This window comes from Eptatretus burgeri, chromosome 7, assembly GCF_056783735.1.
Source record: "Eptatretus burgeri isolate ZD-2024b chromosome 7, Ebu_testis_v1, whole genome shotgun sequence".
NCBI lineage: Eukaryota > Metazoa > Chordata > Myxini > Myxiniformes > Myxinidae > Eptatretus > Eptatretus burgeri.
Window position 1 is genome coordinate 76,434,577 of NC_140967.1, and position 25,450 is coordinate 76,460,026.

General features: G+C 42.0%; 1 protein-coding gene across 3 annotated transcripts in view; it reads right to left on the bottom strand.

The window, feature by feature from the left end:
- RRBP1 (ribosome binding protein 1) overlaps positions 1 to 25,450 on the bottom strand; it is a 148,250-nt gene that overhangs the window by 68,287 nt on the left and 54,513 nt on the right. For all 3 annotated transcript variants that reach the window (XM_085889088.1, XM_085889086.1, XM_085889087.1), the window contains exons 5-6: positions 24,849 to 24,971; positions 2,924 to 3,076 (exon numbers count right to left, since the gene is read on the bottom strand). In XM_085889088.1, coding sequence (XP_085745214.1) covers positions 2,924 to 3,076; positions 24,849 to 24,971 — 276 coding nt within the window. The remainder of the gene's footprint in view (positions 1 to 2,923; positions 3,077 to 24,848; positions 24,972 to 25,450) is intronic.

Genomic DNA, 25,450 nt, shown 5'->3' on the forward strand with positions numbered 1-25,450 from the left:
GGAGACGCCAGTATTTGTGGCTTTATTCAATTTCCACGTGTAAATTTCAAAATTTAAACTTCATTGACTTCAGCAGCAGTTCCAACTGCAAAAATTTTAATAACTAGTGCGTGCCCGTACGTGCGTGGCCGTACGTGCTAAAAAAAAAAAAACTTTCAAACCGTGTGCCAGAAACAACAACCACACAGGCCGTTCCTTCGCTCTCACGTGACCGTACGTGCATGGCCGTACGTGCAAAAAAAAAAAAAAAACTTTCAAACAAATACACAGGCCGTTCCTTCGCTCTCGTAAACGACGACTGGATTGGGGCATTGTGTTTATCTATAAATGCGCATAAGAAATCGAGAAATTATTAGAATACACGAAGTCATCACTATCCGGAAGTCCGTACGTTGTAACCCGTAATGGGGAACGTGCTCTAACTTGGGAACCACTTGTCTGAATAATTTCAAACCTTTTGAAAGGCAAACAAACAGAGATTGCTGGAATTATAGATGGATAGAAGATAGATAGATACTGTGGGTGCAAAACGCCAAGCAACGTGTCCTGTCATTGGTAACTAAGGCGCCCTTTCCCCCATCGGCGACGCCTATGCAGCAACGTGTCCTGTCATTGGTAACTAAGGTGCCCTTTCCCCATTGGCCACGCCTACGCAGCAACGTGTCCTGTCATTGGTTTGGTAAATATATGGCCATAACTTGGGAACCACTTGCCCGATTAATATCAAACCTTGAAAAGGCACACACTCAGGTCCCCAGCAATATACCTGGCAAGTTTCAATTAGATCGGACAAGTGGTTGTCGAGAAACAGCAGTCACGCACGCACGCACGCACGCACGCACGCACGCACGCACGCACGCACGCACTGCTGGAATTATAGATAGAAAATAATTTTTTTTAAGTTCCCGGTATTTGTCCAATTCAGACATTGCTTGACATTCTGGGTGTCCGGGTGCATGGTGTTTATATGACTGATCGGCAATCACTACTTGCTTGCCAAGCCAGCCATTCCTCCTCCTCCTCCATTTCATTAGAGTGCTTGCTTGAGTGCTTAAGCCACTTGGTGAGCACTATATAAGCTGCTTGGTTGTTTGTTTCCCAGCCAGGGCCATACAAGGCAAAAGTATTCACACCGTCACTGAATATATCGATCGACTTGATCAAAGCACACCATATTCACCTGTGTTTGGCCCCATGTTTGTCGTGCGGTCCCTCGGGCGGTGGCTCACTTGCTGAAAATGTGCAATTTTGTTTCGACTTTTCCCCTTTTTGTACGATCTTCTTTCATTATACGACCTGTCACTTCAATATAGACAGATACACACGAAAAAAATTAAATGTTTCGTTTTTTGTTGTTTCTTCAACCGGTTCGTTGGAATGCTTGCTTGAAGCGCCCTTCAAGATTCGATCTCTACAAGCTTCCATGCCGATATCGCGGCACAGTTATCCATGAACACATCTCCAGAGTGAGGAAAGCAAAATAAAATAGATGATCAATATGAGTAAAAAAAATGTTTTCAGTTGCTGCAAAGCAATGAATTGCCACATCACGGCAGGATAGTCGAGAGGATGGCAGGATAGTCGAGAGGTACGCATGCTTGCTCTAACTGTCTAGCCTTTGAATCCCGACCCAGCTATAAACTGTCATCCCAGTGTTTCACAGGTAGGGTGATTCATCAATGTGTGTGCCGTCTCTCAGATGAACGTTAAACTGGACGTCACATATGCTGGACCCCCCCCCCTCACCCTCCTCACTCTCCCCTCTCCTCTCTCACCCCGGTCCCCTCTATACCCCCCTCACCCCTCCATACCTCTATACCCCCCTCACCCCTCCATACCCCCTCACCCCTCTCTACCCCCTAACCCCTCTACAACCCCCTCACCCCTCTACAACCCCTCACTCCTCTATAACCCCTCACTCCCTCCTCTCCATCCTCATCACTTCCCTCTCCACCCTCATTACTCCCCTCTCCACATTCATAACTCCCCTCTCCACCCTCATCACTCCCCTCTCCACCCTCATCACTCCCCTCTCCACCCTCATCATTCCCCTCTCTATGCTCATCACTCCCCTGTCTATCCCCTACCTCCCCTCTCTATCCCCCTCTCCCTCCCCCCTTAATATCTACATCAACAAAGCGATGGGTTATATTTGCCAGTAATTAACATAGACCTATTGTACTTCTGATTTTTTTTAGGGATGGTTGGGAGGGGGGGAGGGGGAGAGGATCATGTCTCAATATTTTTTTTTAAGATAGGAGCTGATGACTTAAAGGTTTGTTTTTTTTTGTTCTTCTTTTCAGAAGTTCTAAGCTGCATTCTATTTCACTCCATCAATGGGGGCTGCACTATAATTCTTGCACAATTCACACAATACATTGGATGGGTATAAGAGCCATATTAAAGAGTGAAATTGATGATAAATCACCAAGTTGAAGAAAGATCTCGAAGACAAATTCACACAATATATTCAACACGTACAAGGCCTACATATCAATCTTTACCTCATGTATTGGCATGAATAATATTGATGCCAAATTATATTTTACAAGGATATTCTACACTAAATTGTTATAGCTATATAGTATATAAAATAGCTATAATTTGTCCTCTTTTTAGACAAATTGAACCTCCACCACCTGATGTTGCACCACCACTTCGCAGTGGGTGGTATAAGTAGCTCAGAGCTGTGAATGAGTGAAACTAAGAGTGCACACAATTAACCTTTTTAAAGTCCATGAAATAACTTCAATTGATATATAAACTTAAATTTTCCCGTGACCGGGGATGGATACTTTTGCTTGTCTCTGGGTGCATAAACAGATCTTATCAAACTGTCATCTGCATTAGAATTCTCCTCTGTTCCTCATGAATGGGTAAATATTTATTGAATAACATGACAAAAAATACCAAGCAGTCTCACCCTGGTTTGCAGTTCCTGCTTCTGAGTAGCAAACTCATTGTGACTTGCCTCAAGGTGACCCTGTAACAACCGCATCTCTGTCTCACGCTCATTCAACTGCTGTCCTAAGCCAGCTTCAAGAGTCTTCCAGTGCGCCCGCTCGATGGCCAACTCCTAAGGCACAAGGTTTTGTTAGGTTAAGCTGAGAGCATGATGACACCTGCCATGTCCAAACAATGAATGACATTAAAATATGAAATGCAAAAATTGTTCTCACAGGGTGAATACCATATAAAGAAGACATACTTTTTGTATACAAAGTAAAGGCTCATGAAAGAGCTAGTACACAGAATGGATCAGGACACAACAGAATATTTTGAAACAGAAACAGGACACAGCAGAATATCTCCATATATTTTGCTGAGGAGCAAAATATATGGTGATGGACAAACAAGGGATGTGAGTCAGAACAAGGGGTAGGGGAAGATCCAAAGGATGGACAAGATGAATACAGGAGCAAATTCTCAGGAATTAAAAACAGGAAATTTGGGGTGGGAAGCATGGTTTTATGAAGGTATAAGACACCATAGTTTTGAATGAGGGATGATCTAAGATGTTGATGGACAGATGTCTTGAAGACCTAGAAGGATGATGAGATTGAAGAGAATGTGAAAGACAGAGACCATCGACCTGACTGTGATGGAAAAGTAAAAGGCCCATGGACTCAGGTTCACTGCGGCAGATTCAAATGAACTTGAAGACCTTGGTTTCCACAATGTCAAGCTGAGCAAGGTGTGAGGCAGGGGCATAAGCCCAGAGGAGAGAGGAGCAGTATTCCATCATGCTATGGATGAAGGCCTTGTCGGTGGATAAGAGTTCAGGTGTGCCAAGGAAGGACTTTGCACGACAGAGGTTGGCTTTGGAGGCCAACATTGAGATGTGGTTTCCCCAAGAAAAATCATGGCTGATAGTGAGGCCCAAGAGTTTGAGTGACTGAACTTCTGAACTTTTTCAAGAGGAAGTCAAAAATGGTATTGGCTTTTTCAATCAAAGCAAATACTGTATTTCCCAAGTGATTTTATTTGGGGCAGTTTTGAGTGATAGTACCATACTGACCGCAGAGTTCATATTTACTAGTTCAAATCTTTCCAAATGAATAGTCAAAAAGAAGCAACCAAAATGGGGCTGTATATGCACCATTGCCAAGCACTCACAGAAAATCAGAACTCTGCATCATCTCAAGCTTCCAAAAATGACATGTACAACACGAGTTTTGACTTGATTAAAGGTAAATGCAAAGGTCTTAGCAATATGCAGCAAAAAAAAAAAAAAACACCATGTTGGCTTTTGGGTGTGAAAACACCAACCCCTTCCATGTTGATTGCAATCTTCAGGTGTCAGAAGTGAAACAGCACTCTCACAGGGCCCAAAGTATTCCCCTTTTTACTAAGATCACATTTTGAGGACCACATTATGGTATTTTGAGGATTTGCACAGGACACGTTTTATTCTCATTTCTTTGTTACAAGGGCTCAGTTACAGATCGTGAATGAAACTGACAGACTCCAATTGTAGTTCATTTGTTGTAATATTTCCCAGTCCTGTATAGTTTTCAGAATCTCAATGAGGTTTTGCTTTATAACTCCACTTGCTCAGACAATCACTGGCACAATGTCAACGCTCCAGGTTCTCTTAGTTTTGTTGTTCATCTCCTGGTATCTTTCTTATTTCTACATTATTCAGATAAAATAAACTGGGTACTGATCTCTCAATTATCAATGCTGTCCGTTGAATTTGATATCTGTGGCCTATGTACAGTCGCAATACCTTGCTTTCATTGTTCACGCCTGATGTTAGGGTCAGCACTGTCCTCATTTTTGATAACTATCTTTGGCTCATGCTTCCATGAATTCGATAAGTGCTGGATTTTTTTGAAATGGAAATCACCCCAAACAAGGCATAAAGCCACTCTAGGTAAGGTGCTAACAGAAGGTTAGATAAAGATAGGGATAAAGCAAAACAAGATAAAAGAAAGAGAAAAATAACAAAACATCCAAGATGCAGGATGTAGCAGAAATCAGGTGAAATGCGATGTAGCCTCAAATATGTTAGAAGTAAGGAATTTATTTTCTTCATAAAGCCGAGTAGATCGTAGGATAATGGGAAGAACATTGCAGGTAGTGAATTCCAAAGTGAGACAGCATGAGAGATAAAACCACCTACATAGCCTTTCGGTCTATACTTTGGATCAGCTATAGTGCATGGGTGTACACTGTACAGAGATGGCAAACAGAGTCTTGCGTCCAAACACTCTTACAGGAGGAACCAAGTTAGAACGTCCAGCAGAACATTTGCTATGAAAATATCTGTATAACAAACTAAGAGTGGCAACTGACCTACGGTGAGAAAGCGGTTGAAGAGTTGAACCCATCTCCACACCAACCAGGTTAACTATGTAGTCTAGGCTCTGGGGGGAGTTCGTGTCCATTACTCTTCTGTGGCGTTATCTTGGATTTTCTTGTTCTATATACTAAGACCTTCAAGAAAAGTCTGGGTAACACTTCCAGACCAAGTACGTTTTCTCTACAGCCCCGGTCAAACATTTACGGTTACGCCCGTAGTTTTCGAAATTGACGATATCGGAGTTCCTGGGAAAGTATCATTATCCGGCACACACAAATGGTTTATTTTGCTCTGGTTTGATTTTTGGAGTGAAATCAACTAATTTCTATTGCGATTTGTTACCCTAAATGCTAAATGTTACCCTCAACTACAGAAACTTTACTACTTTACGATGTTGTACCCTCCCCACTCCATTTTGACAAGGAGGGACTGATGACCAAGCCTGAGAAAAGCCAAATTCGCAAAGAATTGGAGACTTCCCTAAAACCTGACGACTACGGATACAAGCATCAGAGAAACTCAAACTTCATTATAGACGTTATGGCTAATGTTTGCAAAGTTCGATTAATCAGACTGGCAACTTTCCAAGAATTAATTACGACCTTTTCAAAATTTACAGATATATACCATGAGTTTGGGCGATGTGACTATGTTTTCGATATGTACTCTGAAGATGGCTCAGTTAAGGACGGTGAGAGAATAAGGCGCACTGACACTGCACCAATCGAGCTCAGCTGCGTCGAGCCAGGGACACCTCTGCCAAAAGAGATGGCAACCTTTTGGCCTTCAAATGGTAACAAGATTCAACTAGAAAAGCTGATCTATTCTAATCTTCGTGAAAATGCGTTTCGAGTTGTTCGACATTACCCCGCTGTGGTCGGCCAAGTGACGAGAGAAGACGAGGACTGGCATTGCATCAAGGTTCATAAGGGCACAGAGACTGTTTTAGATCATCTCCAGTCAACATTTGAGGAAGCTGATCTTCGCATCCCTATCCATATTCTTGATGCTCTGGACTCCGGATACAGTGTGTGTGTTGTGGTCTCCAATGACACCGAGGTCGTTGTTGCTCTGTTGTATCACATGCAAGTGTTTCTGCAACACAACCCAGAGGAGTTATGGGTTCGAGCTGGTATGGGGGATACAACTCGATATGTGCCACTTCATACACTTTTCCAGAACCTGGGTCAACAGTTATGTGCAGTCCTGCTAGCTCTTTACAGCCTTACAGGATGCAACATCACCAGCAAAGTTGGTACCAAGAAGGCTGCACTAAAGACGGATCCCGAGAGAGATTCCTCAAGCATTTTGCCACATCCCCATTCCTATCGGCTGCCGTAGCTCGCAATGCTGAACGATATCTGGTGAAAGTGCTGAGAAGAGGAAGCGACGCTGACGATTTCGTCACCCTCAGAGCAGAGATCTTTCACTGCAGCAAAAACAGCTCTCTGTTCAACCTACCACCGACGAGCCAGGGCCTACATCCTCACATTTAGCGTGGGTTTTATGCCACTTATACCATCATGCACACCCTGGAGAACCATCTGGATCATGAAACAGAGTCTCTGAAGCCTGAAGATTATGGATATGTGTATGATCAGGATCAGCTCATGCCTGCAAGTTCTTGGAAAAATCTCGATTTCCGCTGGTTTGTCTCCTGTACTTGCCAAAAGTGCACCAAATCAACATGTTCATGCCGGATGTCTGGGGTTAAGTGTGGGAAGTTCTGTCACTGTAAGAAAACCTCACCCAATGCCTGCAAAAATCCCATAGTTTGTTAAGATAGGCTAATTTGCAGCATAAAAGCACTGCTTGAGATTGTCGAGAATTATAATTCCCATTTATATGAAGAAATTAGTCTACCATTTATGGCTATACAATTTCAGTAACTACCGGGTACTATTCGTTATCACTCAGTAAAATTCATTTGTTGAAATTGCTGAAAATTGAAATTCCCCATTTTGTTTGAAATGGAATTATTCGGTAAATTATGGTTATTACCTGTTTATCACTACTCCTTTTATCAAATTGTAATTTGTAGTACTGATTAGGCGATGATAGAAATGTCTTCCTTTCTTGCTCTCTTGTGAGAACTATGCTCGCATATGATACCAAGTTTTGTCATTACATTGACTTTCATCTAATCATCAGAGTTCAATATATGTATATGTAGTACTTTGCTTGTCTTAAATAGTTTTTGTAGAATATTGCACGATTCTACAACTGCCCATTTCACGGGATATTTAAGTTTCGTCCTTTGTTGCTCTCTCGTTTGAACTATGATCGCATATGATAACAATTCTTGTTATTACATTGTCTTACATTTAAGCATCAGTGTTCAATATATGATACATGTACTATATGTAGTACTTTGCTTGTTTTAAACAACTTTTAGAATATTGTATGATTCTACAACGGCCCATTTCACGGGATATTTAAGTTTCGTCCTTTGTTGCTCCTCTCGTGAGAACTATGCTCGCATATGATAGTAATTCTTGTTATTACATTGTCATACATTTAAGCATGAGTGTTCAATATATGATATATGTCATACTTTGCTTGGTTTAAACAACTGTTTTAGAATATTGTATGATTCTACAACTGCGGATTTCTCGGTATATTTAAATAATGATGGTAACTCCTGCAATTTCGAGTACGTTTCATATGGGAAGTGACAATCATGAACGTTTTCAATAAATTGTGTCATTTCTAGCGAACGCAGTGAGCTTCATACCTAACGCGTCCACATGAGAGAATAGGAAACAACAGCAACAACAACAACAACAACAACAACAACAACACAATACCCCTGGCTATTTGGAATCCGTGTCATTGGATATGACCTTTTGCTTCCGGTTGTTTTTAAACGCTGTGCGGTGTATAAACACGATTGGGTTTTATTTCTATCTTGTGAATATTACTTAACGCGTGCACATGAGAGAATAGGAAACAACAAAAACAACACAATACCCTGGCAATTGTGAATTCATGTCGTTGGCTATGACCATTTTGCTTCCGTTTTTTTTTTTGCTTCCGGTTTTTGTCATGGGGAATGATGCATGCCGGGAGATAAAGGCATCATCGGAGACATGAAAGACCCAAATAATATCATACATGGTGTATATTTCCTCCACTGATTTTAATAAAGATATCTCCTGCATCATCCAAAAATAATTTTTAATCGTGATTTATGTTATTTGATTGCTGATCCCAAATCCAGGCCGAAGTAACCGGAAATTGCGTATAGAGTTGTCAACAAGTTATAGGTAAAGTCAGAAGCGAATTTAAGAAGTCTACATTCGCTTCTAGGCTTTGCCTATTCCATATTAAACATGATGTTTTTCTCAATGTATAATACCAGCAAGCTGTTGCATATACGCCTACAATCAGATCAGAGCTAAACCAGTCATTGTAATTTATTGAAAGAGTTGAATATCGTCAACCAGCTTAATCCACAAACATTAGGGGGTAATGTAGCGTGTTTAAAGCTACTACTCATACGAAACTAACAGTTACAGATGAATTCCTCATGTTTGTATTCCTAAATTCCTTTAGAAAGTGATTGCAAACAACCTTGCAAGGTTGTTATAATATTTATTGGTGGCATTTGAAGCGATATCTGGTAATAGTACCCCGATATAATATGGTATGGTTGAAACCGGAAGTGATGTCATAAACAATTATCTAAAATATGGCAATTTCTGGATATTTTGTGCATTTAGTGTAACAAATTGTAATAGATATTAGTTAAGTGCACTCCAAAAATCAAACCAGAGCAAAATAAACCATTTCCATGTGTGGGATTATGACATTTTCCCAGGAACTCCGATATCGTCAATTTGGATAACTACGGGCGAAACTGTAAATGTTTGGCCAGGGCTGTAGAGAAAACGTACTTGGTCTGGAAGTGTTACCCAAACTTTTCTTGAACGTCTTGGTATATAGAACAAGAAAATCCAAGGTAACGCCGTAGAAGAGTGATGGACACGAATTCCCCCCCCCAGCGCCAGGACTAATGTTTCTGGAACCTGTCAAGTAAAGATAAGTGGCAGGCTGGTGCTCCAGCCAAAATGTGAAAACAGTACTCCATGAGGGGACATAAAGTTGTCATGTACACGTACAAAACAGTATCAAGAGGTAAATACCTCTGCTCGAAGACAACCAACTCGCTTGGAAGCACTCTAAGCAATACCAGAAATGTACTTATCCCAACGGAGGTTCGAAGAGATGTCCAGACCAAGAAGCCGAAACTTAGATGATTCTGTTAACGTTGAAGACCCCATGTGCACAGAAGGGAAAGACCTGTTTCTAGAGCGAGAAGAAGTTGTTCATTACCTTCGCATTCTGCGAAAGGTTATGTTTTGGTCGGCGTGTATTTATTTATTTATTTGTAATCTTGTGATTCGTATAACTCAAAAAGTATTAAACCGAATTGCATGAAATTTGGTGGGATGATTGGTTATTAGCCAGGAAGCATTCGATTAGATTTTGGGATCGTTCGGGTCAAAGGTCAAGGTCAAGGTCACGAAAAGGTCAAAATCGTCATTTTACGATAACACGGTCAATTTTTATTCAATTTGCATGCAACTAATGCCAAAATGTTCAGAATTCAACGCCTCATCTTGTGATATGCAATATGACACAATGACGCCCATACTCTTGTTACCGGTTAGGGGTCAAAGGTCAGGGGGGTCACGACCTTGAAAAATATGCGGTTTTTGTCATAACGCGGTAAATTCTTGTCCGCTTTACATGAACCCAGCACCAAAATGTTCAGAATTTAATGCCCAATCTTGTGACACAATGACGTCATAACACATGTCACCGGTTGGGGTAAAATGTTGAGGGGGGGGGGTCACACCCTTGAAAAGTATGCGGTTTTCGGCATAACTCAGTCAATTCTTATTCGATTTGCATGAAACCAGCATCAAAATATTCACTATTTTGTCCTCCACGCTCTCATGCCAGGTGCAACTAGAACGGGCACTCGACACAGTGCATACCTTCACCACGGCCACTTTTCTGAGAGTGTGGAGAACAGAATAGTGAACATTTCTTTTTTAGTGATTTTAAAAAGACGGGGGGGGGGGATTGAACTTACGAAATGTGCAGAAATTATTGGCACGCGCACTTAATAAGGAATTGTTCTTTGCCCTTTTATTAATTAGGAACTAGCTGATGTCATTCTTTATAATATCAAAAATAGCACGATTAGCTTAATGTGTCTATTTTACATGACATTGTCATGATGTGTTCGGCTGTCGTTGCAATTTAAAACTAGAACGGGCACTCATAGAGCGCATACCTTCGCCGCCACTACTTTTTTTGTTCTTGGTATGAGTGTGGGGAACTGGTTTCATATGAATGGTCTTATGACACAAACCACATATCTATAATGTCATGACCCCCCCCCCCCGACTTTCGGGGGCTACGAACTAAACAACAATCAACTCACGTCGTTTTGGCGAGTCTTCACTCGCAAGCTCGGTAAATACAACGTTTCAACAAGAGAAGGTAATCTCGTTTATTTATTTATTTATTTATTTGTAATCTTGTGATTTGTATAACTCAAAAAGTATTAAACCGAATTGCATGAAATTTGGTGGGATGAATGGTTATTAGCCAGGAAGCATTCGATTAGATTTTGGGATCGTTCGGGTCAAAGGTCAAGGTCAAGAAAAGGTCAAAATCGTCTTTTTACGATAACACGGTCAATTTTTATTCAATTTGCATGCAACTAACGCCAAAATGTTCAGAATTCAATGCCTCATCTTGTGATATGCAATATGACACAATGACGCCAATACTCTTGTTACCGGTTAGGGGTCAAAGGTCAGGGGGGTCACGACCTTGAAAAATATGCGGTTTTTGTCATAACGCGGTCAATTCTTGTCCGCTTTATATGAACCCAGCACCAAAATGTTCAGAATTTAATGCCCAATCTTGTGACACAATGACGTCATAACACATGTCACCGGTTGGGGTAAAATGTCGGGGGGGGGGGTGAACGCCCTTGAAAAATATGCGGTTTTCGGCATAACTCAGTCAATTCTTATTCAATTTGCATGAAACCAGCATCAAACGAGATTACCTTCTCTTGTTGAAACGTTGTATTCACCGAGCTTGCGAGTGAAGACTCGCCAAAACGACGTGAGTTGATTGTTGTTTAGTCCGTAGCCCCCGAAAGTCAGGGGGGGCATGACATTATAGATATGTGGTTTGTGTCATAAGACCATTCATATGAAACCAGTTCCCCACACTCATACCAAGAACAAAAAAGTAGTGGCGGCAAAGGTATGCGCTCTATGAGTGCCCGTTCTAGTTCATGATGCATTCAAATACTTTACTCATTACAGGGAGCAGGCTGATGGGACGATAGTTCGCTCAGAATGCTCACCAGCACCCTTGAAAACAGGGGCAAACAGAAGCCACTTTCCAGGATGAAGGAAACACTGAAGCAGACAAGCACAGGTTGTATAGCTTGGCAAGAATTTATGCCAGTTCAGGACAACACATCTTCAATACAATCACAGGGATTCTATCAGGACCAGTCGCTTTCGAGGCATATCAAGTACAAATAATTCTGGCAACCTTCTTAGGAGTGGTAAATGGAACAGGAATAGAGTCTGTGCAAGATGGTAAATGAAGAAGAGAATGTCCCTATCATTAAGGGTAAATTAGAAAAAAGCGATTAGAAAAGAGGTTAGCCTTATCCAGAGGTGAAGTAACAACCTCAAGTCCATGAAAGAGAGGAGGTATCGAAGATTTATTGTAGTTGAGTACACTATTGGCAATCCGCCAATAGTCCCAAGAGCAAAGTCACCGAGACGGAATGGAGTCAGCTGCAGAGGCTGCATATTGCTGCTTAGCATCCTCAAGAACTCTTTAACAGAGGTTACTTGCTTTGCAGAACAGTCATTTGGATTCCAGAGACCCTTGCGCATGGTACTGCTTGAAATAGTGATTGCGATGAGCAATTGCTGATGCACAAGCCGGAGTGAACCATGGATGAGAATTAACCTTCACTTGATAGATATGTGAGGGAATATAAATGTCCATACCATGCAAATCCATTGGGATATTTCCTCGGCAACCATACCAAGACTAAAAGCTGAGGTCCATGGCACATCAGCAAGAAATGAACAAAATCCATCCCAATCAGCTTTCCCAAACTGAAACACAGTGCATTGAAAAGGATGCACTGGAGTTGAGAATGAGGAGTGAGAGACACAAACATAAAAAGTAGAATGATCCGAGTTACCAATTGGAGCCAGGACATCGGCAACACAGTCACCAGGGTGAGAACACAAAAAGAGATCAAGCAAATATCTTCCATCAGAAGTACGGTCAGGAATATGAGTGGGAGAGGAAACAATTTTGGTGAGGAGGTGAGGTATTGATACCAGGAGTGTCAGTATTATGAGAGTGTACCAGCCATTCTTTGTGGTGAACGTTGAGGTTGAAGTCACCAATTACCATGATGTGTGCAGAAGGGTGGAGTAAAATAGCCCTGTCAATGCTGTCTGAGATCGCATTGAGCACAGCACAAGAGGGAAAGGAAGGTGAGTGATACAGAAAAAAGATATGTTGTTGAATGCAGGAGAGCAACAAGGCTTAAACACAAACTCATGAGCCACTTTCAAGAAAATTTTCAGGAGCTAAAGGTCGAGTCCTTAACATGGATACTAAGATTATGAGAATAAGAGTGATCAAGTTGGTGAAAAATGTAACCAGGTAACTTGAAAGAAATGGAGGAGTTTCCACTATCCAACCGACACTCAGATAAAGCCAGCAGGTCAGGTAAGTTAAGTGGAACAAAAGATTGCACACAAGAAAAGTTGGAGCAAAAGCCCCTGACATTGGAGCGAAACAAGTATTCAAAGGATTTGAGCGTCGCTGCGTATGGGCGGGTGTATTGGCACTTGCAGGTAGGGATCTGTTATTCTTAAATAGAAGAAGAAGAAGAAGAAGAAGAAGAAGAAGAAGAAGAAGAAGAAGAAGAAGAAGAAGAAGAAGAAGAAGAAGAAGAAGAAGAGTAAGAAGAAGAAGAAGAAGATGAAGAAGAAGAAGAAATCAGTCAAAGTTACCCAAACAAATTCACAAGCCAGTCCAAGAAACTCAATAGGGTCCCACAAGCTCATGCAAACACACTGTCATAATAATGCCACTGTGATGGCGTTGGGAATACAACCAAAAATGGCTGCAAGGACCACCTCCATGCATATCCATGGCAGTACAACCACGTCAACATTTTACACATGTTGATAGATCAGCCTGTCAAAGCATTACCAAAGAGTTCGGGATCCTGTACTACCAGGCGCCCATGACCTGCAACATGTTTATTTCTGGTAACCTTCAGAGATAGAATTCATGACATCCCACAGGAAGTCATTAATTAATTCATTCATTCATTGGGACCATACTCTGTGCAGAGCATTGGTGCTGCCTAAGCAGTCTCCTTGGCTATTGGGTATAATCCTGGACGGGTCGCCACTCCGACACAGGATACCAGCAAGCTGGTACTCATTTTGCCGACCTCGGAAGGATGACAGGCAGAGGCAACCCCACCTGGTATTAATTCAACAGCCAAGTACGATTTGAACTCAGGATCCTCGGATCCATAGCCCACCACCCTAACCATTAAGCCAACACCAGGCATATAGGAAGTCCTACACAAGAAAGATGCAGAATCACTGAGACTAGAAATGGCAGAATAGAAGATGAAGAAGAAGACGAAGCAGAAGAAGACTGGCTGGTGCCATTCACCGAATCCTGAAACAAGGAAAACACTCTTTACAGGACCACTGTGAATGTGGGGGTGACAAGGCCAGGCAGAAAAAAATTAATTTTCCTTCCCCCAAGGAAGTGACGACTCTTAGTCTGGCTCCTACCCATTGACCTGCATGATGAGGAAAGACCTATCAGGAGCAAAGCTCTTGCCAGTACAGCTCTCCAGCTCACAGGAGCACACAAGCTTCCCTACTACGATCAAAGTGGTAGTCACAATTGGGGAGGATCATGTTGAGGTCAAATTTCTAAAATATTGACGTTAAAATATCGAGGAACATTGACGTTTTTGCAGATATGCCAGTGGATCACCCTGCATATCATGCCTTTATATGTATAGTTACTCTGACAAATTATTTTTACTTTCTGAGAGAAGTTGATGGTGCTTTATGTTTCATTGTTGCAGAACCCGCAGTTGTTCAATTGACCCTTGTGGAAGAAAAATAATTATATTCATTAATTCTCAATTATATTCACTTGTTGCTTTTAATTGAACACAGGATAGAATAAGGTTTGGCTTTTGTACTGGAGTCAAATTGACTGTCAATAAAATTTCCCTTTTCCCCGACAGTCTTTTGATCTCCATAGTGATATAAATGAATATGCAAGTAAAGTAGAATTGTATCTTACAATGGAAAAGGTCTTGCTCACTGCATAGAAACAGGCTGGGTGTTTTGAGAATACATACTGCCAACGTTCACCTTGTGCCCATCAGCCCTCCAGTAGTTGAATTGCCAAATGTTGCACCCTCCCATTTTTTGGCTGTCAAACGAGTATAAGAGGGACTGCTTTAGAAAACTCGTTAGTGAAGTTCATTTGAATGCTTCATTGAATCATTGAATGTTATTCCTCCATATATACGAAATTAAAGATACTCTTTTGTATGCATGAACCTGAGTGGAAATTGAGTTCTTTTCCACCACACCCTGTTCTGCCATTTTCCTAAAGCCGTTGGTGTGGTGTCCTGAATCTTTTGCATTTATGATATGACTAGCTGAGGTACCCGGTGTTGCCTCGGGAAAGTCAATGAAATACTCTAATCATTAAATTTGTGTTGTTGACAAAAAAAAAAATAAAAAAAAAAATCACTCCAACCTCAACATACAATCTTCACAAAACATATTACTTGATCGTTCCTGGGGAAAATCCCGGAAGTGTGTAAGCAACATACTCACTCGAGGCATGAACACGGAGGTGTTATAATAAACCTGTGTAAAACAATTTTTTAAAATAACAAACACATGTGTAAATACTGTGATAATTAAATTTGTGTTGCTGACAACAAATCACTATAACCTCAACATACAATATTCACAACATACGATATTCATCCTCAGATGCGTGAAAATGAAGTTGAGCCAGAACTCGACTATGCAGTCGATTTTGTTGATCAATTCTGTATTGAAAAAATTCTCTGACAAGAAAGTAGACTTCTACTTGATGAAAATTCTTCATCAAGCATCAAAGAATGGACAGCTTCGTTTTTCATGGTTGATGACCGACGAGGTTGAAATAATCTACCTGGCGAACATCTTCCATGGGCCTGTCAGATTTGAAAGATCCGATGACTTTACAATCCCAAACTTCGTGGAAATACATCAGGAGTCTGAGTCGCTGTGCAAGCATCCCGCCTAATTGAACTTTGCACATGGCATGTCAGTTATGACACTTTTTGATCAATAATAGGAAAAGTTGCTGAAAGATTTTTTTTTAAATATCTTTTGTTTAGAAGTAAAACGTGTCTTTGTTGTTGCCTAAAATATCATGGAAGAACATTGATACAATTCACAGGAATATGTAATTTGCCAAAGTGTGAGTGACAAATTTTGCCACATCAGTTACATATTTTTTTGAAGGTCCCCTGACATGCAAAAGTACTGAAATTTCATTTATAAACTGAAACGCAAAAAAAAAAATAAAAAAAAATTACCACTTCTTTGAAATGTAATAAAATTGTAACAGTTCAAAATAAAACAAACCAACAATTGCTAATTGAAACATTGGCATTTTATTGATGACGTGTCAAGTTTTTGACCAAGATAAACCATCTCATAAGTTTGTTCTACAGTACAGAACAGCACAGGGTGCAATGTCAGTCCCCTTTCAATAGCGTGTGTGGCCACCATTGTTTTGGATACAGGCAGTGCATCGTCGGCGCATACTGCCTACCAGTCTTTGGATGGATTGCTGCTGGATTCTGTCCCACTCAGTCCTCAATGTCTGAAGCCATCTGACTTAGGACCATCTGCCTGTCCTGCCTTGCAGTAGTGACTCTTGGCCTCCCTGATCGAGGTCTGTCATCTGCAGAGTTGTGGAGGGTGTCTCTGTCCACCAGGGCCGATATCGTCTGGTGTGAACAGCCAAGGCGACGTGCCACCTCACGGTAGCTCAACCCGCCTTGCAGTATGCCCAAGGCACACTGCCATTGATCCCTTGACAATCGTGGCATGTTGATTGAAATGCCCATTTTGCACTGGCCTTTTTAAAGCCAATATCAAGACATCACGTGCAGCTCATTAAAATCATCCCGTACCCCTTGGCTAATCACTGACAGTCAAAACGGCTGTTCAACAGCTGTGCTATGAAGTGACCATTGAAGGTTCAAGTGACCATCGGTGACCGTTTTGTCTGACAGTGAGGACACTATTGTCCACAAATAAGTTCACACATTTACTACACGCAGTGTTATTGTTGATATTTGAAGGTTTAAAAGGTGGTAAGTTTCTTTTGCGTTTCAGTATATATGTCCTAGAGGAGTTTTTCATCGTGATTTCAGATCTGACAATGTTTTTTTCACAATACTCATTCTGTAAAATGTATAATTAAAAAAACAAACCTCTTCGGGAACACCCCTAAAATTCTCCTGAAAGGGGCGTAACCCACATGACGTCAACTACAGGATGACAAAGGCTGCACGTTAATTACTCGGGTTGGTGGTCTACGTGATTCTATTGGCTTGCTGTGTGTTTCCACATTTGATTGGTCGACTCAATCACTTCGTTCATTTCTGCTTTTAAAAAAAAAATCGAACATTTGTTTTTGAATAATGAATGACATGGACTTTCACTTGTCTGGTAACGACAGTGAGTGTGAGAGAAATGAAGGATTTTGGTCTGAAACACATGGAGAATTGTCAGATAACGTAGTCGCGGGAGGTGAAGTTCAGGCAGCTGGAAATGAAATACGGCCTTACCAGTTCGAGCCCGAAGCAGGACAAGCAGAGGAAAATGGCGATGAAATTCCCGGAGTTCATGATGATCAGGAGGACATTGAAGGAAGACTCAGAAATAACAACTGGTTAGACTAAATCCTATTCGTAATTCAATAATGTAAATTCGACTTGCATACTACTCAATATCAGAAATGTTTTAGTGAGGTGACGTGACCAGCGCAGCGCAGCGGACATGTTGCACCGCGGCGAATGAATTGCAAACAAGGCCAGCGCATGTCATCGGCCGTAGCTCTCTGCGCATAAAACAAAGCAACCTCGCTGTCCGGATGCGATTAAAACTTGTGTGCAGAACACACCTTGTGACACAATTGTCTCGAATAGTCCGATAAATCTGACGTTCTGTTGCATTTATATTTATTTTATTCCTACTGTCATGTAGCACCAGTAGAAAATAATGAAAAAAAGAGAATAATAAATAAAAGCTACAGCACGTCAGATTTATCGGCCGAGTCGGACGGACGACGGATTTATCGGCCTAGTCGGACGGACGACGGATTTATCGGACTAGTCTAGACCAGTGTTTCTCAACCGGAGTTCCCCGGAACCCTAGGGTTCCGCAAGAGATCGCTCGGGGTTCCGCGAGAAACAGTAATAAATAGGCTAATGTATTTTTGAGTAGTTTTTGTTTGATTTAATATTCGTAATTTTACTATACACGTACGGCATATTGTTGGAAACTCCTTGGTTATTATAATAGAGGCTTCAACCTCTTATATTATTTACAATTATAACAATCATAGGGAATGTATTTAACGATGTCTATATGGCGCCAATGTGAAACCGCGATCACTGGTTAGTGGACGTCCTGTACGCGGCGGATTCGTGTATCATTGAGTGACTGACTCAAGTACGGGACGCATGCACGGTGTCCATCTATCTTCTCTGTGCTTCCTAGCGTGAAGTCTCTCTCTCAAGGTTAGTTCTTCTGTTTGCCTTTATTGCTTCAGCTTTATTTGTGTAAGTTTTGTTGATCAAGTTACATGAGATGTGTTTTTTAATTGTCAAACAGACTCGGGGTTGACAAACACTTTCAAAAATGACGTTTTCAAAAAAAAAAAAAACATTTTTCGTGAATTAAAACCTCGGTGTGTGGTCTCATAAATGAGCAGCATGTTTTTTTTTTCATTGTCAATAAATTTGACAAAAAGGGGTCATTTTTTTCCTGAAACCAGGTATCCGAAAAAAATATATTATATTTACCACGTGAACTACGATAAAAATATAAAAGAGCTAGATATTAATAATTGTATTTAATAATTTTTATGCAGGGGTTCCCTGAGACATGAAAACTATTTCAAGGGTTCCACAAGGGTAAAAAGGTTGAGAAACGCTGGTCTAGACTCTAGAGATCTCGAGTCAATTCACTCTGTGCGAGTTACTGTATGTGACGTCACGCTGCGATTCGCTGAAGTCAACTTTTTTATGGGCGGGGCATAGCAAGTTGTGAAAAGCACAATAAATGATAGAAATATTGCTCAAATTATCCCATTTTTTATTTTTTTTAAAAAACATGGGTGATTTCTTCACTAGGAAGGTCAAGTTAATATATAAATAACCAGAAGGTTTTGCATGTCAGGGGACCTTTTCAGTTTGAAATAAAGGAATTTGATTTTTTTTTTTCAGCATTTTTTATTCCAAGCAAGAAAAAAAATGTATCACTTTGGAAGGTTAGTGTGGTATTTTGTGTTTAATAAAGGTTATTTGAAGTTCATTTAGGAGTGCTTTTTTGACTGATTTATTGTCTAAATGCCACGCCTGTGATGCTGGAATTGTTCTATTATGGTTGGTCTTGAATGTGTAAATACATATAATAAAACAGGGAAGAAGTGAAACAATCGCTGGACAAACAAACATTCCAATTGGCTTATATCATGACAATAAGAGTGGTTAGATCCTGTTGAATAATAATAAAAAAAATTAAAAGTTAAAAAAAAAACAGGCACAAGATTGTATCATCAAATTCAGTTAACCTGTATGCAGGCACTACTTTTTGCTCTGCAAGAGATCACTTCATAAATGAAACATTGAGTAGAGCACTATTATGCAGCACATAGTTTCATGACTGAGGATTGCAGCCAAATTGTTCTAAATAGCTACAAAAAATCGTTCGGAATTTAAAGTGATGCTCAATACACAAACACATTATCTTCTATACTCTATAGTATTCCCCGCAGGCTGGTTACACTGGTTTACAAAGAAATTTAGGCACGCATGAAAATAGGTGTTCTAACCTAATTTTGGGGTGCTGATTTCAGATACGAAATCTATTTTCACTCATCACCTCTAGTTTTTGAGATATACATGTATACATGTACGTACATGTTTTCATATAGCCCGAGACCCAAAAAATCTAAATATTTCAGTAATACACTGCATAAATAGGTGTTTTAGACTAATTTAGGGATGCTGAACTCAAATTAACACTTTGGCAAGCCGATGATGCTATTTGCGTCATCCAAAAAACTCCGTAGGTCATTGTGCGGCTGGGAACGCCAGTAGCTTACTGGTGGTGAGAGAGGGTGGTTAGTGCTGCTCTACAATTATCCGGTAGGACGATACTTTTATATAAAGTAGCTGGGTTTTAAATTTTTATTTTATACTATAGAAGAATGATTTCATGGGAATGCTGGAGTATTTATTCCCATTGGCCACTCAGTTCATTTGAAGGAGTCATATGACAATGTTGGGAGGTGTCTGTGATGGAAAATGTTGACAATGTTGGGAGGTGTCTGCTCCTTCTGGAAGCTGGCAAGTACCAGCAGCACCAGTAGAGCCTCTGTGAGGACCTCAAGGTCATTGGGCTCCTTATGGGTATGCAGGCGGGCTTCACAAAGTACTGCTGCTTTCTCTGTCTCTGGGACAGTCGGGCTGTGTCCAAGCACTACACGCAGAAGGACTGGGGGTCTTGGAGCACTTTCGTGCCTGGGGAACAGTGTCCAAGAAAATCCTCTGGTGGACATGAACAAGGTGCTTCTTCCCCCTCTTCATATCAAGCTTGGCCTCAAGAAGAATTTCATGAAGGCCATGGACAAGGATGGCGCTACCTTCCAAAACCTGTGCACTCTGTTCCCAGGTCTCAGTTCTGCTAAGCTCAAGGAGGGCATCTTCGTCGGACCTCAGATCAGGGAGGTGCTGAAGGATGAGGTATTCGAGGAGAAGCTCACCTTGAAGGAACTGAGAGCATGGGAAGCATTTAAGTCAGTCTGCCATGGCTTCCTTGGTAACACACGGGCACTAGATTACCAAATGCGTTTCAAGAAGTTGTTGCAGGCTTATCAGGATATGGGGTGCCGAATGTCTCTCAAGATTCACTTTCTCCACTCCCACCTTAACTTCTTTCCCCCAAACCTCGGAGCAGTAAGTGACGAACATGGGGAAAGGTTCCACCAAGATATTACTAAGATGGAGAGCAACTACCAAGGCAAGTGGAACCCCAGCATGATGGGGGGCTTCTGCTGGATGCTCCTGCACGACATCCCGAAGGCAAAGTACACCAGATCCTCAAAAAAAACTCACTTCTGACTGTCTGTAGTACTATGATGTGTATATATGCTTATATCCAAGTAATAGTAATATTTAGTTCTGTCAGTGTTCTGTGTCTATGTTTTGTTTCATTCTGTAATATGCCATTTGAATATATTGTTACAAATTCACGCCCGCCGGCGTGCGATCGGCCGTGTAACTCCAATCGCAACCGCGTCGCCCACCGGACGGACACTTCAGTCATGACCCTCCTGGAACTATCGCCAGGAACCAGTCACGGGTGGGGGTTTAACCTCACCACAGCCCAGTCCACATTCTACCTGCGCGAAATAGGGTGAATCGCCAAATGTCGAAATACCTAAGTACCCGCGCGGGTAACCTACCGAGGGGTTGCACCGCACCGCAGGTCGGCCTGGGACACGAACCGCTTAAGCGGTCCGTTCCGTACTACAGTGATAACCGAGCATTGTTATCACCGACCTCGACGGATCCGATTCTCCATACCGGGCGTTCAAAACCCACTACTCATTCAACGATGCAAGATGGCTTTTCAACAGGGAAATAGGACACGACGAACGGGGTACAATGCACACAAGGACATTTATTCAAGCAAGCACGTATTACACACACAACACAAGCAAGGGCAGTTATGCAATGTGCAAGCAAGAAACAAAAGCAATACCACCGACTATGAGCAATAATGTACATGCACAGTCACTTAGGCAGGTCTACTTCACAGGACACGGCGCCACATCATGCATACAAAAGCAAAGAAATGGCCACCCCCAAAGACGAGGGTGGCAGACAGGGTCCGCGGACCTTTATAACGCGGGACCTGGAGGACGGAACGGGTCCCGCGAGACCGTGGCAGGTCACCTGCCCCCCCTCGGTGGTCGGCGAGTCGTGACGTCCCGCTCCCACGACCGTCAGCGTGGTCGCGCCTGGTTCCGGGCCTCCCACGTGGCCGGCAAGCTCTCTCCGGCGCTTCTCGTCCGGACGCGCAGGTCTACCACACAGCCGGCACTGCTGCGCCTTCCGTCCGCGTCTCCCACCAACAAGCCGCTCACAGGACCCCGAGCGCAGGAACCAAGCGAGGAAGGGGGACCAGAGCAAACGAGAGCATGAACCAAGCGAGAGGAAAAAGAAGAAACCATGGACCAAGAAGAGCTCTAGTTATGAACCACCCTGCCAGCTTCGCGTGCGGTCCGCCCTTTATAGCGCGGGGCTCCGCCCTTCGCCCCACCCCGTTTTCGGCTCCACCTTCCTTCGAGAAGCTTCTCGAAAAGGGGCGTGCCCTCACTCCGACCGCCTCACGCCATGCATCCACCAATCAGAAGCGAGCTACCCTGCCGCCTTCCCTTCACACCAAGCGCGGAGAAAATAGGTGGGAAAACCCGTGCGTCATCGCAGTTCCTTCCTTGGCGCCTTTGTTTGCCGTTCTCGGATGGTTTCCGACGCAGAAACCGTCATAGCGTGGTCCGTGGAGGATGGCGTTCGGAAGCGGACGTAGTGGCGAAGATGGTGGTGGTTGTTTGTGATGGTTATTGTAGCATGGTTGGCGTTGTGGCGTAGTTGGTGGCGGTTGTTTGTGTGGAGGTTTGTTGCGTGCTTGGCGTTGTGGCGGTTGTTGTTTGCGTGGTTCAAAATAACGATAGATAAAGAAAAACACTATCTCAAAGGGTCGCAGCCCGGTGAACACGAAGAATTCCCTCCAAACAACGGTGGGGAAAGATATCTGAACACTCACTTACCGGCATAGCTAATCTAAGGAACCTTTATGGTGTTCTGCGAATTTCCACAGCCGTAACAATATGAAATAAACACATTATATTTTAAATATATGCATAAAAATAAAAAAAATGGGATATGTGAAAGCAAAAAAACTAGAGGTGATAGAGCAAAACTGTTTAGAAATTTGAATTCAGCATATCAAAATTAGTCAGAAAAAACCTATTCACATGCTTGCCTCAGAATTTTTCTTTTCTTTTTGTAAACCAGTGTTATTTGAGAGTTCAATTACAAAAGGGATGAGACAACGACACAAACTAAAAGACATACTAGGGCTCAGGGACTTTGAAGCCTATAACAAGTGTGTGTGCGCGTGCGCGTGCGCGTGCGCGTGTGTGTGTGTGTGTGTGTGTGTCACATAGAGGCCAGAGCATGCACACACTTGTATGGCTTTTCTATTAATAATATACAGTAAATATTTGTCCAATGCTGGTTTTCACAGCATGGATTTGTTTATACGCGTGGGAGTAAATGGGATGCTTATTTCCCAAACGTGCATAAAACTAGATTAGTGGGTTTGAATGTGGCACTGTGACCCGCAGAGGCAACGTCTCCCGCCATGTTCTACCACCCACGCTGTTTTCAGTCTGCAGAACACCGCAGTCAAGTGAGCTTGTGCCCAGGAGATTAATTTAATTAAACGTTATTAAGTCGCATACTGTACACATAAATATAGTATGGCACCAAAACATCAAGCCTCTCCAGGTGGTGGTGGAGTGAAGAAATCCTGCACGGTTATGACATCAGCAGAGAAAATTGGGATTTCAGACAAGTTGCGTGGCAGGATGAGTGTAGAGTCGCTTGGCCATTAATATCATGTGAATTAGTCCACCATGATATGCACCATTCATGCAAGCCTGACTTCCTGGAGTTTACAACAGGAAAAGGCTACACCTTTTCAGCACTGATGGTGTTCAGCACTGATGGAATGGGTATTTCTGCAAGAAAATGGGTATCAGGATGTACATCACCAAGAAGCAGAAGGCAGCACATGGGTTCGTATTTCAATGATCATCTTGCATTTCTTTTTTGTGGAAATGCTTTCGGTTACTTTAAATACAAACTGTTCGTGCCGTGACACGCCCAACGGCAACAATGATCCCTCGGCCTCAAACAAACCCCTCAAACAAACCTTACAAATTTATACAAGTATGTAGGTATTCCCTCCGAGGTTTTTAGTAACCACAAAAATATATAAAATATTTGTCCGTCCATATGTTACGTTCCGTGACAGTGTTCCCCTATCCCCATTTATCCCATAAGGTCTTAAGCTTGTGCAACACGGTTTTGCCAAACACACTGTTTTCCAGGGACCTAACCCCAGTTTTGGATGTAGGATTACCGTCGAATAAAACAAAGCAAAAGTTTATGACCAGGTTCAAGCATAATGTTGATACCATGACAGAAAACACATAGCCCTTATATATCATTAACATATGAGAAAACCCGACATATTCAACATTTTTGTATTGCTCACTCAACTCAACCACAATTTTTTTTAATTCATATGCAGCATATGGCTGCTTGGCTGCATCATTTTCTGGGGGTGCGGCTGTGCCGCTGATGCAATGCCCTCTATTACCAGTAATCTGGTACTCATTTTGCTGACCTTGGAAGGATGACAGGCTGAGTCAACCCATCTGGTGTTAATTCAACGTCACGACAGGGGCTTGAACTCAGACCTGCGGATCTTAAGCCAGCCACCTTAACCATTAAGTCAACACCAGGCTTTCAATCATGATAAACTTCTGATAAAAAGAAGGCCCAAGCTATAGGCAGAGAAACTAAGTACGGCCGAATGCTATACGGGATATTTAAATTCCACAAAATGATGGGGGTGATGCTGAATAAAGTTATTTTTTCCTGATAATGATAAAACAGTCCAAGAGTGGCTCATGTCTGCGATAACATTGCAACACATTCTACTTCAACAAGCCTCACTTGGTAAAACAGTTGAATATCTTTAAAAGACATGTTGAAAGATTAAGGAAACAGCATATGAGCACTACAGTAGCATGAAATCTTCTTTGCACTTACTACTGAATAATTTCAGCACAAAAACACGTTTTCACCTGATAGCCAATCAAACTCACCAAATTACTTGGCAGTTTAAATAATCAGAGTACCAATTTTTAATCAATCAAAAACACGAGACAATAAAAAGGAAAATCAAACTTTGTTAAGTAACAACACAACTTCAGAGGTAGTTTGAAAGCAATTAACCAGGTGTATGTGCCCTAAAAGAGGACAAACCTGGCTTTGTTGATTGAACATGGCCCTGGAGGCCGCAGCCTCCTCCTTCTCCCTGACCAGCCGCTTTTCCCGTTCTTCCAGCTGCCCACGCAGTGCCATGACTGCATCTGAATTCCCACTGGCCTGCAAACAGTCAAACGGAGAGCTAAATTTAGATCAATCTATAGAATAAGGCACCATCCACACAGTACAACCTTTGCAAACTACCTTCCACACACTACCACCCTAACAGTACACCTATATCATCACCAAAATGGCCAGTTACGCCAGTGTAAAATGATTGACGAAGATATTTTGCAAAAGCCGGTCATAGTACTTGCAATGCAGAATAAGGAAGGGCAAAATAAGCGAAAGCACATACTCTGTACAGTCGTATACAAATAGTGAGGACAGTGGACTGGAAGACCAGCTGTTGGGTTTAAATCCTGCTCAAAACAACTCAATATTAATGATTTAGATTCTCAGAAAAAAGATAAGCCACTTTCATGAGAATTACTGTCATTCTCAGATGGTGGGTAACAACCCAAAATCGATCACCAATCACCTTCAGGGAGGAGGTAATCTGCTGCCCCTCATTCTCTGCTTGCTCTCCATGCGATGCT